This window comes from Rhinolophus sinicus, chromosome 1 (assembly GCF_057876585.1).
Source record: "Rhinolophus sinicus isolate RSI-liver-muscle chromosome 1, RSI-T2T, whole genome shotgun sequence".
Lineage (NCBI taxonomy): Eukaryota > Metazoa > Chordata > Mammalia > Chiroptera > Rhinolophidae > Rhinolophus > Rhinolophus sinicus.
Window position 1 is genome coordinate 40,461,536 of NC_142501.1, and position 20,224 is coordinate 40,481,759.

Consider the following 20,224-nt stretch of genomic DNA (forward strand, 5'->3'; position numbering starts at 1 on the left):
AGTTAGGATGAACTAGAGAGCTATTGCCCCACCACGAGAGGGCTCCACCTCTCAGCCACAGCAAGTTATTGCCAAGTAGAAGCGAGGAATGGTATGGCGGGAACTCCAGATATCCTGATTTTTTAGATATTTTTACTTCATTTTAAAAACAAATCAGTAACAATGATAAAAACCTTGTAGACCTAACAAAGTACAGCACTGGCCTTGTGAACCTCCAGTTTTGGACTTCAGATTTATGGCGTATGCTGGCTTATATAAAGAAATTTAAAATTCCTTTGTAGTCAAGTTTGTCGTGTGTGTCCTCTGAGCTTTTTAATCTTGCATAGTAAAAGATTCTACAAGCTAATAATATATAAGTACTTATCTATCTCATGGTCTATTTTATACTTTTGCCTTTTTACATTTAAATCTAAATCTGGGATTTATTTTCATATAAGGTGTAATGTAAGGTTATAATATGTTTTCTAAACGTCACAATAGCCTCAGTTCGTCTTACTGTAATTTGCAAAACCAGTTATCATATGCCAATTTTCCTGTTTTCAAATAGGCAGATTGACCATTCCTGTATCAATAACACATTTTAAAATCATTGCAGCTTGCTAACCTATTTTATTATTGTCAAGTAGCACAAAGACCCCTTTGTTCCATTTTGTTCTATTTTAATTGGCTGTTTTGTACACATCTTTTCCTTCAGGTAAACTTTAAAATCAGCTTGTCAAATCCTTCTGGAATTTTGATTGTGATTACATAACATTGATAGATTAATTTGGAAGAGGATTCACAATTTTATAATACTTTACAGAAAAACGGTTTGTTTTTCCAGGTATTTATTTAGGTCTTTCAGTCATTCAGAAAGATTTATTTTATTATCTTTGAGAGTTTGTATATTTTTTGTTAGGATTAGTCTTAGGTATTTCCCAGTTACTGTTTTTTTCCTACACAAATACTTTTTCCATTTTATTTTTTGATTGGTTATTGATGCCATATTGGAGTTTGCACCCTTCTTTATCTGTCTCATGCTTTGACTCAGATCTGACATAATCTCAACCAGGAGGACCTTCCTGAACCCTCAGTTGGGCTAAATGTTCAAACCCTGTGCCCCCTCTTGAATTGAAATTTTTTGTTTGTCTCTCTCCTTTTCAGTCAAGCTCAATTACTTATTCAATCAATGCTTATGAGGTGTGATTCACCATAAAATATGGTGAATGTTTAAATAAAAAAAATATTACAGTAAATGACACATTGCCATTAATCCCCCTCAAAATACTCCTCCTCTCTTTGAACACACTTATCCCATCATTTTTGCCACTTTCTGAAGCAGTTCTGGAAGTCCTCTTTCTGAGTGTCTTTAGTTGCACTGTTATGACTGCCTCTATGTCCTGAATCGATGCAAAACGTTTACCTTTCATGGTCATTTTAACTTTGAGGAAGAGCCAGAAGTCACATACTGCCAGATATAGTGAATAAGGTGGATGAGGGCACACAGTAATGTTTTCATTTGACAGAAAGTGAATGTACCAGAAGTGATGTGTGACACAGAGCCTTTCCGTTATGATCACAAAATACAGTGAATACTGCTGCCAAGTGCCATCCAACAGACAGGCAGGGATCTTCAATACGGGAAGTGGTACATTGAACCTTAGTTACAGTGTGTGACAAGTTTCAACTTGTTCGGTGCAGTCAGTCGGGTGTGAGCTACAGTTGAGAGAAGGTATGTTTTAAAGTGTGCCGTAAATCATCCTCCATCATGACAACGCTCCAGGTCACACATCACTTTTGGTATACATCAATTTCTGTCAAACAAAAACATTATGATGTGTCCTCATTAACGTTATTCACTGGATCTGGCACCGTGCGACTTCTGGCTCTTCCCCAAAAGTCAAAATGACCATGAAAGGTAAACATTTTGAATCAATTCAGGTCATCGAGGCAGCCACGACAGCGCAACTAAAGACAGTCATGAAAGAGGACTTCGTCAACAAACAATGGTCTCCTGGCCGAGATGGCATTAGAGTTGTCACACTTAGCTGTCCCCTCTCCTTTGAGCCACAGTTTTAGTATTTTAGAGCATTTTTAGAGGCGTGCAGTTGTCCAGAGGTTTTGTACACTGGTTAATGTTGCAGTGGAGCCTGAGAGTAGTGTGAAGGAAGGAAAACGGTGTGTTTTTTCCTCCCTCACCCTAACATAATTTTGGTCAACAGTTTAAATTGCTTTGTGCCCAGGGGCTTCTCAGAAATGGTAGTAGGTAGAAACCGTGACTACTTCTGTTTCCTAAGCTTGCCCTTCTCCACTTCCTGGACCCCAGGGATAGTTTAATACACAGGGAAGTGGCAGAAAGTAGGCAGCGGAAGGGAAAAGAGGAGATCGAAGGCCCTGGGTGGTCCACAGACTGTGCAGTCCTCTTCTGAGTAGTTGAGAAAGGATCTTGCCATTTCACTCTAATTTTCCCTGTAATAGTAACAAACTTTTCTATTTAGCAAGTCATACCAAAGGTTTGCATTTCCTGAGCTCTTACTCTGGGCAGCATATTGTGGTCACTACTTTAGACATTGGTTCCTATTTCATGCTAACAACATCTCTGTGAGATACCGTGTTTCCCCGAAAAGAAGACCTAGCCAGACCATCAGCTCTAATGCTTCTTTTGGAGCAAAAATTAATATAAGACCCGGTATTATAGTATAGTATAGTATAGTATAGTATAGTATAGTATAGTATAGTATAGTATAGTATAGTATAGTATATAAGACTCAGTCTAATATTATATTAAAATAAGACCGGGTCTTATATTAATTTTTGCTCCAAAAGACATATTAGAGCTGATGGTCCGGCTAGATCTTCTTTTCAGGGAAACACAGTATTACTGGTCCCTTTTCCCCAAAAGGGAAACCGAGGCTCAGTGAGTTTAATTAATTTGCACATAGTCACAGGACCAGTCCTCTGAGCCACTCAGACCTCTGTGCCATCCTGCCTCCCTACAGTTCTATACAGATATTGTTAATCGTTGCTATTTGTGCACTGCAGCTTATCATGTTTCTTGATACGTAGCTTTTAAGGATTTAAAGAGCTTTTCATTTCTTCTAAGTGAAGTAGAAATTACATCGTCTAGTTTTTCTGACTTTCAGTTCTATTTACTCTAAGTAAGTCAAATATGTAGCCACAACAAATTATTTGCTTTAAAACTTCTTTTTACCTCCTGAATGTATTATGTCAGGGATCAATATTAAGAAAACACTGCAGAGATCATCATTTTAAAAATAATTGCTAGCTTGGATTCATACCTTTACCATTCAGAAAATGAAGAGTGGAAGAATTATTTTCAGAAAGTTGGAAATGAGGTGCTAAATGGCAAGAATTTATGGATGAGAGAGCATTTTATACCGAATCCCAGAGTATATTACGGCCAATAACTGTTGCAGTTGACAAATGAGAAACCAACCCTCCTGAAGTTGAAAAACTTAGGCTTATGACATGTAGAAAATCATTCCCTCTAGTGCTCTGCTTGTGTGTTACCCTTTTCAATTCTTAATACGTGTGATATTGTGCTCTTCTTATCCCCACTTCTCAGATGGGGAAACTGAGGCTCACATAAATTGAGACTCAGTGACTTGTCCAAGGTCACACTGCTGTTGAGTAGTGGAGCTGAGACTTCCCTGTACAATCCTGGGCTCATAATGCTTAACAGGATGCCTTTTCATTAAGTGGTCTGCTTTTGGGTGGCAGTTTTCATCTTAAAACAAATTCACTGTTGAAAAATGTTTCTCTTCAAGTGAATTTGAGCAGCATGTTAGGGTCTGGAGAGATGGCATTTACTTTTAACGGCCTATTCATTCAGCCTTAAAAAGAAGCGCCTTACATGTTTGCTTAGGACAAATGATTATGCTGGATGAATACTAAAAACTGTTTTGATCTGACAAAATTTACTGTGTACCTGTGGGGAGCAAAAACAAATTGTGGGCTGGTAAAATTTAGTGCTTGTTTACAAGCTTTATTTCCTTTGGGTCCCCAAATTTGGACACATAGAAAGGGCATCATGGTCAGATTTTAAGGACCATTGGCAGCAGAAAGGGTAAGCCACACGAACCAGGGACCCCCCAGTAACTGCCACCCCTGTGAGGTCTGTTGGCATGAAAAATTGAATGGCTGGCTGGGTTTAATAGACAATAAGGGTTCTTGATGAAGAGTACTCCATTTACTGTCTGATTTGAATAACAAAATAACTAAACTTCATTTAAATATAAACATTTCAGGCACCTTTAAAAAAAAATCTTAATTTTTGAGTAGATGGCTATCACGTACATATATTCTATATCATAATGCACTGATCTTTATTACACTCCTGTTAGGAGATCAGGCCTGAACTGCTGGTTCACTGCTGTTCTTTAGTCTACTCTTACGTACTTTTGTTCATTTGTAGCCTCTATCCCCCTTCTTTCTTAGGAAATTACAGTAGTACCTCGGTTTTCGAATGTCTCCGTTGACGAACATTTTGGTTTAGGAACACCGTAAACCCAGAAGTAAATGCTTCGGTTTCTAACACGCCTCCAACTCAAGCATGTCACGTGGCTTCTGCTGAGTGAACGATCCTGAGGCCTAGCTGTCGGCTGTTTTCGAACATTTCAGAACTCAAGCAGTCTTCCGGAATCGATTATGTTCGAAAACCGAGGTACCACTGTATTACTTTGGGAGAAATCATTGTGTTGGTGTATGACATGGTCTCTCAACTCACCTGGTCTAGTCTCTTTATTTCAAATACCAGAAAAAGGAGATATTGTAAAGCTAGTATCATTTCTCTGTGTGCTACTTTCTGATGAGCTGCTCTGTCTCGACCCCCCTGTGATGGATATTATCCCCATGCTAGAGGTGAGGAAGTGAAGTGGTTGGGCCCGGTTCAGGTAGCTGTTTATCAGCTGAGCTGGGACTGGAAGGCGTGCCCCAGGTGTTCCTTTTGCATAATGCGCCTGCTCATACTGCTGTAAACTTGAGATTGTTGCACATATCACTACAGGTTGACCCAGCACTGCCACATGTTTATCCTTCCTGGCCTTCAAGGAGTCCATTAGTCTCTGTGTGGTAAAATGAAACAAATGAACTTTGTCTTAACTTTTCAATGCAAAAGTCATGAGATTTCAGTGTCAGAAGCCGAAGAGCAGCGTTTAATTCTTTACTTAAGATGGGGCTTCTTTAATTATTTAGTATTATGATAGATGAGTGGGCACTTGTTGATATAAGTATTTGTTGAGTTAACATGTGCACATACCCTAAGAATGCTGGATCAAACTATTTTTAATTAGTTCAGCGCTTTCCTCACTACCTGGTGTGTTGTGAAGTTCCGTATAAGGTGCCCTCCTCTGGAGGTGGGAGGAACGGTGATGTCGGGTGAGCTCACAGTCATGGGGTCTCTGAACCAGCCTTTAGCACCCCCACTTTGCATATGCCTCTATGTGGGAAGCACTGGTGTGGACCTAGAACGGAGCCTACCCACACGGTAGGAACAGTACGATGGACGTTCTGAGTACAGATGAGGGTGTGAGGTGGGTACGTTTCTCCCTTCTCATTTCTCTTACTCCTGAAAGAAGGTATTGAGTTTAGTGTCTACAGAGTGTCTTTGGTTGTAAGGCTGAGCAAGATCAGTCCTTGTTATGTTGGATGGATTATCTTCAATTGCTAAAGATTGGAGAATGCACCCTTCTTGGGGACTTTTGGGAACAAGCATGAAATTTGAGATGCCATTTGGTCATTCCTCTGTCCCCAGGCAGAATGGCACTCAACTTGGAGAGCTTATTTTCTTCAAATACCCAACAGATGACACACTCTGCTTTAGCAGTTCATGCCATCATCTTACTCCTTAATGATCAAAAGAACTGACTTTGTGGGCCCTTGTGTCTCTCTTTCAGATCTAACTTCAAACTTGTGGCTGTTAATTCAAAACTCTATGCCATTGGTGGGCAGGCCGTTTCTAACGTTGAGTGTTACAATCCTGAGCAGGATGCGTGGAATTTTGTGGCACCATTACCAAATCCTCTGGCTGAGTTCTCAGCCTGTGAGTGTAAGGGGAAAATTTATGTCATTGGAGGATATACAACCAGAGGTAAGTGAAGGGGCCACATAAGTGGTCCTCTCATACGTAAGCATTGGCATCCTAGGGAAGGGCAGAGGGTGCCCGAGGAAACGTTCTGGTGTATTTAAGTGCGATTTTGTGTATTACACACTGCATGTGTACACATCTGGAAGCAAACAAGTCCTGTATGACAGGAGTGGCTTGGGTAGGAGGGGCTTTTGATGCCTTTGTGTGAGCATGAAAATTGAATGGGGGAAGGGAGCTGTGAAAAAAAGACGCATTTTCTTTCTGCATTAGAAACCCAGCCTTGCAGTCTGTCATCCTATGACTCGGCTGGGTAACTCCCATCCTTCTCCCAAACACACGGAATCCTCTCCATCCAGCACTGTGGAATTTGGTGCCAGAGCATCCGCACACCTTTGATTTCATTTTTTCCCGAACTGAGCACAAACATATCAGACACAGATTTTGGAAACTCAGCTCTAGGCATTTTTGTGTGTGAACATTTTATAGTTAATCATTTGGAGATAAAAAGTTTCTCCAGCAGGTTTTGCACTGCTCTTCTTGGTGGGAAGCTTCCCACGTGGTTGTGGGAGAAAGGCCGTGGCAGGCCCCCAAGAAGAGGCGTGCTTTCCCATGTAGCTCTCTCCCCACGTAAAACAAGTGTTTCCAGGTTAGCTCCTGGCCAAGGAAACGTATTGCTTCATTTGGTCTGACTGTAGGATGCCCAGAACTTACAGAAAAGGTGTAACTGAACCCTTTGGACTTTTAGCCACATCGAAAGAGCAGAGTTGGGTGGTGAACACACAATGGGATTTATAAATGATGTAATACAGAATGGTACACCTGAAATCTATGTAACTTTACTAACAATTGTCACCCCAATAAACTTTAATAAAAAAAAAAAAGAAAGAAAGAGCAGAGTTACCACTATATTTGACATAGTGAAGTAACGTGTCACTCCTCTCTGGTACAATATGGGCAGGACGAAGCTCTCTAGCCCCGGCTGAATAACAAGCATGGAGATGTGATGCTGGTGACCCCATTAGGCCGCACACAACCATATCCAGCTTTGTAAAGGACAGAAAACCACATGCTAATAGAGTGTAGGTGACAAAAGTTTTATCACCATAACTAAATGTGTCTTGTTTTGGGGATTTATGTTAGAGGAAGAAGTTAAATGTAAGGTGTTGTAGGAGCACCTGAGTTACTTCTTTCTTTTTGGTGACAGCAAAAGATTTTGATGAACACTTCTGTAATACCTCCAAACAGTTCATTTGGTGGAGAGGATGGTGGGTGGTGTTTTAGTTTCCTGTGGCCCATTTAACAAACGACCACAAACTTGGTGGCCTAAAACAAGAGAAATGTGTTCGCTCACAGTTCTGGAGACCAGAAGTCTGAAGTACAGGTGTCAGCAGAGTCATGCTCCCTCTGAAGGCAAGAATCCCTCCTTGCCTCTTCCTGCCCAGGTGGCTTCAGGTGCTCCTTGGCCAGTGGCTGTGTAACGCCAATCTCTGCCTCCGTCTTCACAATGCCTGCTTTTCTGTGTGTATCTGTGTCTTTTCCTCTCTGTCTCTTATAAGGACACACTTTTGATTGGATCTAGTGCCCACCTGCATAATCTGGGATGATCTCCTCTTAAGAGTCTTAACTTCTTAACTTAATTACATCTGCAAAGACCCTTTTTCCAAATAAGGTCTCATTCACAGGCTCTGGGGGTTAGGAGGTGGACATATCTTTTTGAGGGCCACCATTCAACTCCCTGCCAGTGACATGTTTATTTATGCATTTAAGGAGAGGCAGTGACAAGGAATTCCATGGGAAGCAGTGAGCTGTTTTTTGTTGTTGTTGTTTTTCACTCCAAGTTTTCATCACTCATGGAGGTGTATATTCCTGGGATTCTGCCCTAGTGACTTGTCACTGAAGATAATTACCAGCGGATCCTTTACAAATCATTGAAAAAAAACGAAAAAAAGAGGCATAGCAGTCATTTCTTTTATCTTCAACCTTGGTGTTCAGGTTATACAGGTCAACTTTATATGCTTAACTAAACCGTGGCCTCCAAAGAATTCCTGTGTGTGCATATGTACTCCTGTATGCCTTTTCTCCCAGGAAAGCAAGTAGTTACTTCCTTGTGAACGTTTCTGAGAATTCTGATTCCTCCCTAGGTTTTGTAACCCAGCATGCACCCTGTGGGCTGACATAATGCATGTATCTCTTGGCTTCTCTTTTAACCCGGAGCTGTGACGCACTGACAGGCAGTACCGTAACCCAAAGAGTACTCTGCTGGTAGATTTCCTAGTTTTTCCATGACCCTGGCTGAGTAAATGTTCTTTAGATTTGACCTGGAAAACCCTTGCTTCTGTGTGTTTTAGTTTCAAAAGCTACTACTAATGTACCTTTTTCACTTGGGCCACCCACTGTGATTCCTGTCCCAGTTTTCCCCAAGCCAAATACCCATGACGGGATGCTTAGGTGATGTGGGTGGGTGGATGTTTGTGTAAGCGTTGAACACGAGTTTTCTAAGATGAGAGGGCAGGACAGTTACTTGTACTCTGAAGCCCTTCTCCGCCTCTGCTTCAGCTCTTCCTAGCACTTCCTAATAGTTCTTTGTACTTAAAAGAAATCATAATTGTCATTAAAAAACTCACACACAAAAAAAAACAACCCAAAACACCTCAGGACTTAAAGTTGTGTTCTGAGCCTGCCGATTTGTTAAGTTAGGTGAGAATTTTAGGATGCGGTAAGTACTAGTTCATGATTTTTATGATAGCTATTTGATTATTTTAATTGTTTAGCAGGCACTTAAGAAATTAAAAGACATTCAATAGAAAGGAATAGCAACCACTAAAGGGAAGAAGGGTGATTTGTTAAACATCAAAGTCGACTTTAAAGGTAAAAGCGAAAAGACCATTCCAGCAACTCAAACCACCTCATCATGGTCTGAGCCCTTGTTGGGTAAGGAGAGAAAACATTTACAGAAGACCTGGAAAGACCTTCAGACCTGGAACTGAGAAATACATTGAAGCCTCACTAGAATAAGTCCTTTGTTCATGCGGCAGGAAGCCAGGTTACAAAGAGTACTCTCTGAAAGATTAGTCACCAAACTCGCGCTATCTGTTAGAATAAGCATTATCACAATCGCTACAGTAAGAACAAATATAGGGAGGTTATTCGGGTGGGTAGATAACAGAAGGACAGATCCCTGAAACTACAACAGTTCTGGAATTTCTGCAGGTTGGGGATATGGGCACACACAGGACTGGTCTCCTTTCAGTTCCCTCTGTGCCCTCTTAGGAGGCACTTGACTTGGTACTAGGCATAGTGGTGGAGTTCTTCAATCATTTCTAACGAGGAGTGAGCCGTTTGGGCACAGCAGGAAGTTGCCACCAGCTCCTGCAGCAATCGCAGTGCTGTACACTTTAGTTGTGTGCCGGTTCCCAAGCTGAGCTGTCTCTTCTCCTGACAGGTTTGTTTTTTCTTTAATTTGTTTAAAAAAAAGAGACGGAAACAACAGACAGAAAGTTCATTCTTTCTGATAACTCAGAGCATTTTTTTCCCCCTGCTGGGGCTAAAATATTCCATTTATTGTTTCTTAGAGAAGAAAAGAAAAGGCAAAAAAAAAAGAACAAAAAACGAAACTAGATATTTTAAAATTCACAAACATTTTTCCAAAAAAAACCAGGTGATATTTTTCCTTAAGACAGCTATTACTGCAAAATAATTTCAGAGCAGTCTTTCATCTCTTATTGGATTTGATCCACACAGTAACTAACCATCTCCTGAGAAATGGGCTGGGGAGCGGGAAGGGTCTTATTTAATGTGTCTCTGGTGTTAAAATTGGGAAACAGAACTGCTACCTGTTCCTACGGTTTGAAAGCCAGAGGTGAGACTTGTATTACTTGCGCTTCTCCTGACTTGCAACTTTTATGTCCTTTCCTTTAGACAGCCACTGAGATCCTGCTTGGCTCACTTGTCCTGTTTCACAGTTACAGTAGACTCCATTGTCAGGAATAGAGCTTCTTGGGGCTCAGCCTGCCATCTGTGTTGAGGCATCAGTAGTTATGTAGATGTTGATGAGGGTTCTGGGACTCTGATTCTTTTCACGTTGGCCTGGTGGTTCTAAAGGGTGTAAGCGTGCCTGGGAGGAAGGAGGTGCCCAAATCACAGCAGCTCATCTCCCTGCCTTACCGATTGAGAGCCCCCCACCAGGGAGGGGACATGCCTGAATGTGAGGTGAAATGGGGACAATTCTAAACAGATCCCTTCCCAGCCATTTCCAAAACCGTGTGCCCGACCTCTGCTTTTCTGAAATCGGTTTGCCTCGGTGTTACCACGTTATTCAGGTGGAGGCAGACATTGATACACAGCCTTAGCCATCAGTGGCATTTCCTATGGCTCTGTCATCACTTGGCTTCTTTCTTCCTTTCAGACCGGAACATGAACATTCTGCAGTACTGCCCCTCTTCCGACATCTGGACACTCTTCGAAACGTGCGACGTCCACATTCGCAAGCAGCAGATGGTGTCTGTTGAGGAGACCATCTACATCGTGGGGGGGTGTCTCCATGAACTGGGGCCCAACCGGAGGAGCAGCCAGAGTGAGGATATGCTCACCGTGCAGTCCTACAATACTGTCACCCGGCAGTGGCTTTACCTCAAGGAGAACACGTCCAAATCAGGTCTTAACTTGACGTGTGCCCTTCATAACGACGGCATCTACATCATGAGCAGAGACGTTACCCTTTCAACCAGCTTGGAACATCGAGTTTTCCTCAAGTACAACATCTTTTCAGATAGTTGGGAAGCATTTAGGCGTTTTCCAGCCTTTGGACATAACTTGCTCGTTTCCTCTCTTTATCTGCCCAATAAAGCAGAAACATGAGTTGACTTAGTATTTAAAAGAAACCTGGTTCAAGACCAAAAAAAAAAAAAAAAAATACACACAAAAAAATGTGTATGTCCCATTTCAAGGGCGACTGATTTCTAAAGGGAAAACATGGGTTGCAGAAGGTCGCATATACAACAGCTGTAAATAAGCTTACTTGAACTCATTACTTGAACACTTGTGGAGAAAGGAGACCAACTTTATTATTTTTTTAATTATTGGTTGTTAAATTATGGGAGCAAATCCATGACAATGTTTTCATCCAGATGTCCCTCTTGGGCCAATGAATGAAACTGATCAGCAAAAAGCAGATTTCATCTTGTCTGCTTAGCAAAGGGCCAAAGTCAATGATTGGCATGGATGGTAAAGATGCTTTTAAAATCTGTTTTATTTAGGTTACTTGAAATATCATTAATACCTTCGGCGAGATATTTTTTGTTCTTAATTTACTTGACAAACATTTATGTTATAATAACACTGTCATTCTCCCCTCTTGTCCCTCAGTTATATACCCACATGTACTTACTGTGTGTTTAAAACAGGGTTCTGTGCTCAGATATTTTATTTGCACAATACCTTTCAGGAAACTTCAATGATGGAACCCTATACTGAAGCCTTGCAAGCATCCAGTTCTCCCCAAAACTTGCATAAAAACTTTCTCAGCTATTTTCCCAGTCTTTTTTGCAGTTATGAATGCTATAAATAGGCAGATACAACCTTTTATTTTATTTACGTGGCAGATTGCAGATTTATGTGGTCAGATAAGTTGCATTGCTAGGCATTCTGTATTGTTTAAAAGAGAGGATATATTGTTTAAAAGATGGATATATATATTTATATTTTTAAAATTGAGTCTTAAATTTAAATTCAGATGGGAAGGGAAGGAAATACCAAATAAAAACAATTGCCTTTAAGGGTTACTTTTATTGAATGTATTCAACTTAGTTCTTTTTTTAAGATTGAAAAAATAACCTTATATTTAGATCAGGCATCTTTCTAATTTAGTTTTAGCGTTTTAATTCATGCTTTGCTTTTGTGGGGTAAGGTGAGGAAAGCTGTGAAACGTTTGTGCTGGAGAGAGGGGGAGAAGCTCTTATAGAAGTGGAATAGTATCTGGTGGTATTTTTGAAATTAGGTAAGGAGCTCTCCTTGTGTTGGTTGGTAAACGGAACCCTGCTCAGGCAGTGGTTTGTTTTCACTAAGTCATTTAACAATGGATAAACGCTTCTACCAATCATAGACCAGCATTTCTTTAAAAACATATGCACATACTTAAGGAAATTTCGTTTTAATTGAAAAATACTTTCTGAAATTCTTTGATCTTTTGTAATGGAATCAGTGAAACTGTGAGCTGGATTCCATCTTTCTGTCCTAACATTCCAGTTACAGCGTGCCTCACTTTAAGAAAGTCCCACAAAAAATAAAGACTGTCGTGGCAAATGGATGCATTCAGCAGACACAGAGCACCTTCAGCATATATTCCCTGTGCATGTGTAGTACAGAGTTGCTGATTGCTTCAGCAGAGTTCTTCAGTTTATCAAAGGAGTCACTACAGGGTTTCTTACAACAGTCACCTGCTCGTATATTTAAAATGAGGGTCTCGTTGTAAAAATTCTGTTTGCACCACTGTTCAGGAACACTATTAGGTAAAATGAGATAAGCCTTTATTGTGGACATGGAGACAGATCATTGTATCTTGTCACCAAATAATCTTATCAGTACTCTGCTTAGAACATTATTTAAGGGTTTCTAAGTCATATCCATTTATTCTCAAATACTTAGCGTTTTTTTGTTTTGCTTTTTTATCTCTGAGTTGAAATCTTCCTGGGAATGGTACTTTAATAATAGATTTATATTAATTTATATTCATTACAGAATTAGTTTCCAGTGACCTATAATTTCATTACATGTATTTAAGCATCTTATTTATTTTAGATAGTGTTAACTTCCGTTGCTAACAAGCTTAACCTTTTTAATGCTTAACTTTATATATTTAAAAGATTCTAGCCAGTTGAATTAGTTCTGGGCAAACAATTGGAGATGAGCTTGTAAATAACCACATTATATAAAATGCAATATTAATCCTGCCAACCAGTTCTCTTCCTGATTACATTTTTTGGGGTCTGTTTTCTTAATGCCAACAATTATATTCTTGGACCAGAAGGCATACTCTGATCCACAAAGCTCTTTTGATAAGTCAGGTTTCATGTGTGTTTAAATGTGCATATCTGTGAGTGTGTGTGTTTGTGTGTGTGTGCGCGCGCACGCACGTGCACGCGCGCATTTTATAGCTCTCTCTAAGATACACAGGCTTCCAGCAAGGTTTTGTTACTCTGGGCTGCCAGCAGTGCTTGGACAAGGTGGAACGTGCAGTAGGAATATTTCTGTGGATTTGGGAGATCGTCCTTCCTGCTGTGCATATCAGCTGTGTTGACAGTTTGATGGTAATTTTAATTTAGCTCTGTTCCCTTGTTGGTGCCTATGTTATATTGAAGACAACGTGTGATGAAAGCAAAGTTTCTTTGAAAGTCTCCCCTCGTCCCCCAGAATTTTGCTGTTAGATAATATCCCTCTCTTTTCTTTCTTTCTCTAAATGTTTTATCTTTCTTTTATGAGATGCTTCTATGGAGTGCTGACTTCCCATGATGGTGAGGAAGTTACTAGGAGGCCCCTCAGTGGTAGCCATCCTGCCAGAAGCAACCTGTTTTCCTAAGAATGGTCTGAATGGCAGAGTGGATTGGTAAAGGAAGGTTATTGATTCTTTCTATCATTATTTTCTGGTTTTCTTTTCGACCCCCTTAGTTTCAGAGTCCTCTGCCCTTAGCGTCCTTTAAAAGTTTTTCTGATGAGTGTACGAAATGATTATTTCAACAGTATTGGTTCAGTCATAACAATGAAGTACTGAGAAGGTTATGGATACTGGTAAGAAATAAGTAGATTAAGATTGAGCATGAATACCAAAGAGAGTTCAACTCTGCCATTCTTTTTTTGAACCAAAATCCCAAGTAATTGGATTGGTATCAAATGCCTTAGATATCAATTAAAGTTATACTGAGATGGAGAGAGCTCTTTCTCTACAAAGGGAGTAATCAAGTAAATGCTTACTGTCTTTCAATAAATGATTGCATTTCGAGCATTGTGGATGCCGTATTTTGAAGCCTTCAGGTAAAGTCATGACTCTACCTGTTCGGCCATACGGTGGAATACCTTGGCCTTCCTAGTCAACCATCATTTAATGAGCTGTGGCTTAATGGCAGAGCACTCGAGAGGCAGCGTAGCAACAGGAAGGGAACATGCGTGAGTGTTGGGGGTACCTTCCTCCTAGACAAGGGATTGGGGAATATATAACATCTTCCACCATTTCAAGATGGCATTATGGATGGGTGGCATTCCTTTCCTCTGTGCCAGGAACTGACCTCAGAATCCATGTTGTCAATGCTTCCAGGCAGCCATTACCAGTCCATCAGAGAGAGAGGAAGTCCATTTGTCATCCCTGCCTTAGAGGAGCAAGTGAATTAGGTGGGTAGTTACCACCCAAGATGGTTCTGAAAGCAATGAGCTGGTTCAGCTCATTTCCCTGGTTCTCAGAAATACTGAATGTCTATCATGTACAAGACAACGCTAAGACCTGGGGATACAGATACAAATAAGCCACCATCCCTGACCTTGAAGAGCTTACCACCTTGTGAAAATGTTCACTGTAATCGTAACGAGAGTGTCTGCAAAAATGCCCACGTTTGTCAGGCATGGTGGAGTCTTCAGTCCTGGTCCCATGTGTCCATTTATCATTTGCTAACAATAATTATGAACCAGGTTTTCTCTAAATTTGCACATTATGTTTTTGTTTTTATGGCATGATTTTTTTCTTACTACTTTTCATAGTCTTCTATGTACTTCATTTTTTTTTGTTTGTTTGTTTTGAAAAAAAAAGTATGTGATCTGCTTTATTTAAAAACACTTACTAGGCACCACAGCCTATCTAGCTGAGGGCTCAGCTGCTTAAGTCGATGAAAAGGAGGGGCAAAGCCAGGGAAGGAAGTATTGGGAGAGAGGCAAGCTGTGTGCATGTGCATTTATACCTATGCCTTTAAAACACTTCTGTAGAAAGTATTAATAAAGAAATAGTGATTAAGACACTAGTTCTGACTGAAAGTCAGGAGATTTTGCCTTTGTGATAACTATCAAAGGGTAATTTTCCATACTCATGTTTCTTTCACATAAGAGTATGTTTTTCATTTTTGTGTGTGTTAATTTTGGAACACGATATAAAATACACACCAGATGACACACATGTTGACTTCTGTACTTGACATCACCACTTTTATCCATTCCTACAGGAAACAGATTAAAAGACTGCCAGTTTGGAGGAGTGAAAGGGTACTGAAATTTCTTTGATAGAGTTGGCTGGTGCTTTCTCAAATGGATGTCATAGTTTGTTACTAGTAAAGAAAATGAAAATATAATTTGCATTGTGTCATTTTAAAAAAAATTGAATTAGGGGCTCTTTAGATGTCTCTACATTGTTTTCATATCTAGTGGTCATTTTAGGAAAAATCTGTAGAATGAACAGTTACGTTTTGTTATGAAGATACTTTGTGTAAAAGGTTGTATTGCAGTTTTCAATTTCAAGTGTGGCTTAAAATGTAAACATATGATTCATTTAAATACAATGATGCTTATGAAGCACTCACTCAAACAGCATTGTTTTTGTGCTTAGAGCTATAGAAGAATATCTCTTCAAATAAAGTAGTTCTAAATCAGTTTTTGTTGTCTGTTAGGTACTGTGTACCAGCTGTATACTCAGGGCTGAGCCAGAGCTGGGAGGAAAGAGGGGAAGCATGAGACAAGCCCTGCCGAGGGAGAGCTCCTGATTGGCAGAGAAGGCAGACTAACACCCGCGGACCAGTTAGAGAGGTGGTAATCCTGTTGAAGGAAGAGCCAAGTGGCAGTAGCACAAGTTGTGAGAGCTGTTAGAATTTGCAGAAGAGGGATCTGGGAGGAAGATCTCGGAATCCTTATAATTCTGAATGAAAGAATGAAGTCCAAATCCCATACTTTAGAAGTTCGGACCCACCATGATCTGTTCTCTCTGTTTTCTAACTTTTCCCACTGTTTCCTTTTCAGCGCCCTTTACTCCAGGAAAACTGAAACACAACTCCTTGTTTTTCTATTGTGTTAGTTATGACTGCCTGCCTAGAAGGGGATTAGGGGGGCAGTGTCACCAAATGGGGTTCAGTTACTAAATGACATCCTGCAGATGTCCATCCTTTAATTGCGCCACGTGTGGGAACACGGATGCACACACATGCTCCTCTTCTACAGACAATTTTAAGAATGATCCAACTTAAAATAATTCTATCACCCCATAAAAAAAACAACAACAAAAACAAAGACATACCCACCTTTTCCCTGAGGGAAATAATCAACATTCAGATCTAGTTACAGCATCCAAAGCTCACTGAGCCCCAAGTCCAGGATTTTCAGGGGATGCCCATCCCTTTTAAGTCCATCGGTGACCACTCTGTTCTGACAATCTGTAAATTAATGAATAATTTATTTCCTACACACTCAGAATACAACAAAACAACCATACCCAACACGAATTGAGCTCTTACTCTGTGCAAGGAAATCTAAGCGTTTTTTTCATTTCACTTATTTAATCCTCAGAGCAATATGTGGTAAAGATGGATATTACTGCAGTTTACAGTTGAGGAAACTGAGGCACTGCAGGTCACAAATTGTCATTTGGGAAAAGGGAGAAGGGAAAATTGCACACAGCAATCACTGATCCAAATTGTATACTTTTCCCCATGGGTAGGGGCTAGCAAGGGCTCTCCTCCCTGGTGGTGGAGTGGGTTCCTGGTCATTCAGTCTGGGAGCCCTTGATCTACTTTGCAGCAGGAGTCTCACAGCCATGCCTGAGTGGGTGTGCGGTGTGCCCATGTGGCAGCCTTCTTCCTATGGGCTTGGTTATGGGAGGTGTGTGGAGGAAGCCTGAGGATTTCTGTAAAGGCTGAGGAATTCCAGGTCCCTGTTTGCAGGCCATACATGTTTTCTTGGCAATAAAGCCTCTTTAAAAACCCAGTTAGATGCCAGTAGATTTGATATCTAGCACTTGGTGGGCTATAGGCAGAGAGCTAGTGGAGTCTAGATCCTTGAACTTGGAGTTTGCCTTTATGATTTGTCTCTTGGCCACAGGCTTCCTGCCCATACCCTTTACTCTCAGCTTAACAGTTCCAATCTCTTCCTCAGCTTTGGGAAAACCTGAAACAATAGGGATCTGCCCTTGCCAGGTTACATCCCAGGGAACGCTGCTTGAGTAGAAATGATTGTCTCTATGTGGCAGAAGATGTTAGGGGATGAAATTCACACCCTTCTTCTTTGCCTCCTCCAAAGTCCAGTCCTACTGTTTATTTGTGCACCTTTGATTGAAGCAGAGACTCTGGCTCTTGCAGTTCTGCGAGGCGTGTGTTATCTGACCCTCAGAGTTGCCTGGCTGCCAGCAGAGGGTGAAAAGTGTGGACTCCAGGGTAAGACTGGCTGAGTTTGCTTCTGCCACTTTCTAGCTGTGTAGACCTGGTCAGGTTACTGCATCTTCCTGGGCCTCAATTTCTTTATCTGTAAAAGGGATAACAACCGTATCCATTCTGTGGGATTATCGTAGGAATGGAATGAGAAAATCCACAAAAAGCATTCAAAATGGCATCTGGCACATAGCATGAAATAAACAGGAGCTGTTATTACCAAAGCCCTTGGCTGTTTCCATTATACCTTCAGATGGGCTAGTTTGCCTGGCTGCTTATCCTTTCATAAAATACCTTAGTAAAGCTATTAAAAGGTCGTTAACAATTCCAAGACCCTGGTGTGCTTCTACAACTTCTCCCAAAGAACTGGCTTAAAGGGTCTGAATCCCAAGATATGGCCGTGTAGCCAGTCACCTTGCTTCCCACTTGGGGAAGGGGATGGAGGAATCCTGCCTATCCACCCTCACCTTGATTTAGCTGGTTCCCTAGGTCAGCTTTAGATAATTTACAGTATGCCATCCCAACTACCAAACTCTTTATTAAGGTTTTGGGCCAACCCAAGCCATGTGTCCGTGAATGTTGGGAAAATTTCCCAGGGTCAAGAGACTGAAAAAGAGGCTGGTGAGTCCAGAATTACATCAAGCTTATTAAGGGAACTTCAGGACAGTAGTAGAGTCTTGGGTGGTGGCAAGATGGTAGATCTCTGCCCCCAAAAGACGGTGAGGCTTGATATATGTGTGTGTATATATATATGTATATATGTATGTATATACAAATATATGCATATATACATATATATGCATACATATAATATATTCAAGTGGCATGGGATAACACAGGTGGCTTATAGCCAAGTGGCATGTGTTTGTTAAGAACTATATAATCCAAAGTAGTAAGAACTTAATGGGTCTACTTCTCTGTGCAAGAATATTCTTTTCAGGTGATAGAGGCCCACCCCTGCCAGGGTGAACTGCCAGGCAGCTTTTGTGGTAAGATGGCGTAGGTCACATTAAGTACCAGGAATCATTTCACCTAACAATGAGCTAATCACTGTGTGTCGGGGTGGGGAAGGGTGGATGGAGGGAAAACTCCAGCTCAACCCCATGGAATGGCTTCATCTTAGATCATAGGGGTTTCCCCATACCATAAGAAAGGGGTATCAACTGTTGACTTCCCAAAAGGCTATCTGACTAACCTGTTAATTGAGCAGCTCTCAGTTTGTTATGCTTATTGCGGTAAGGGAGGGCACCACTTTGAAAGAGTTTCAGTCATGTCTCAGAAGGGGGAAGTCAGGTGTTAAGGCCCAGGGTGGGTGATTTTAAAGCAGGTCTTGACTGAGCAGAGCTGACGATATAAGAGCTGTGGGCACAGTGGGGTGAGAGTCTTGAAGCTGGTTAATGAGGGAGCCATTAGTCTTGGTAAGTAAGCTGATTAGTTGGTCCATAGTGTAATGGAAGAAAAGCCTTATGAAAACACTTGTTCCTGGATGCAGCTTCAGCTGTATCTCTCTCAGGCACATATATTTGTCTAACGTGCATTTCTTATTCCTGGTCTGAAGTTTCCTTGATGAGAAAATGCTTTACCTTTGTATCACCCTAAGTCAGGGGATAAAGCAAAGCCTTGTATACGGCAGATTTTTAACATACGAGTGTGTATGTTTGCCTGCTGGTGATATTTTTCCAATTTTCTGCAGTTGAAGCAATGTCCTTTTGACAGTCCATGGGGTAGTGTTTTTGTTTCCTGAGGCTGCTGTAATAAAGTAGCACAAAGTGAGTCACTTACAACAACAGAAACTTATTGTCTGACAGTTCTGGAGTCCGGAAGTCAACAATTAAGGTGTGAGGGCCATGTTCTCTCTGAAACCTGTAGGGGAGTCCTTGCTTGCCTCTTCCGAGCCAGTGGTGGTTGACTGGCAATCTGCTGTTCCCTGGCTTAGACCTGCATCACGTCAGTCTCTGCCTTTGTCATCGCCTGGTGTTCTCCCTGTGCGTGTCTGTTGTCACACGGCTGTCTTTTTAGAAGGACACCAGTCATCTTAGATCAGGAGCCCACCCAGTCATCTTAGATCAGGAGCCCACCCATCATCTTAACTAATTACATTTGCAGCAACCCTACTTCCAAATAAGGTCAAATTCATTGGTACTAGGGGTTGGGACTGCAACATATCTGTTGCTGGGGAGAACACAATTCATCCCGTCACAAGTACTGTTATTTCAAAAACTTCAAAAAATGTGCTATTTACTACACAATGCCATTCATTGAGAAGAGTGCATGACCTGAGAACTGCTGTGAGTCGCAGACTCCTCCCAAACCCTCACCTCAGCATAAGGTAGTATCTTTTGATAATTATGACGCTAAAAGAACGGACAGTAGTCCTGTACTGTTAATCATGCTTTGATTCCTATTTTTCATCGAAAACAAGGTATCTTTCTTACCTGGATGCATGAGTTACAAGTTCACATGTCGATAAATGTTTATGAATTTAATACTCTCAGTGTACAGGTTCCCACAAAGGTTAATTTCTGCCACCCTTGGATACTTCGAAGGTACCTATTAGTCAGAATTCTTATAAAGCACCAGACACTGACTCTAGCTAATTAAAAAAAGAAAAAGAAAGAAAAATTACTAAAAAGATATGGGTTAGCTCAATATTTAAAAGGAAATCAAACACAAGAACAGTGGCAGCTCTGGCCGTTGGGAACTCAAGGACAATCTTTTCAGGGCTCCACTGATGAGATGACGAACTCTAACTGGC

General features: G+C 41.0%; 1 protein-coding gene across 1 annotated transcript in view; it reads left to right on the forward strand.

Annotated features, from left to right (window-relative positions):
- KLHL42 (kelch like family member 42) overlaps positions 1-15,705 on the forward strand; it is a 19,342-nt gene extending 3,637 nt beyond the window's left edge. Inside the window, exons 2-3 of the mRNA XM_019737270.3 lie at positions 5,895-6,088; positions 10,491-15,705. Coding sequence (XP_019592829.1) covers positions 5,895-6,088; positions 10,491-10,942 — 646 coding nt within the window. The 3' untranslated portion in view covers positions 10,943-15,705. The remainder of the gene's footprint in view (positions 1-5,894; positions 6,089-10,490) is intronic.
- Positions 15,706-20,224: the final 4,519 nt, after the last annotated feature.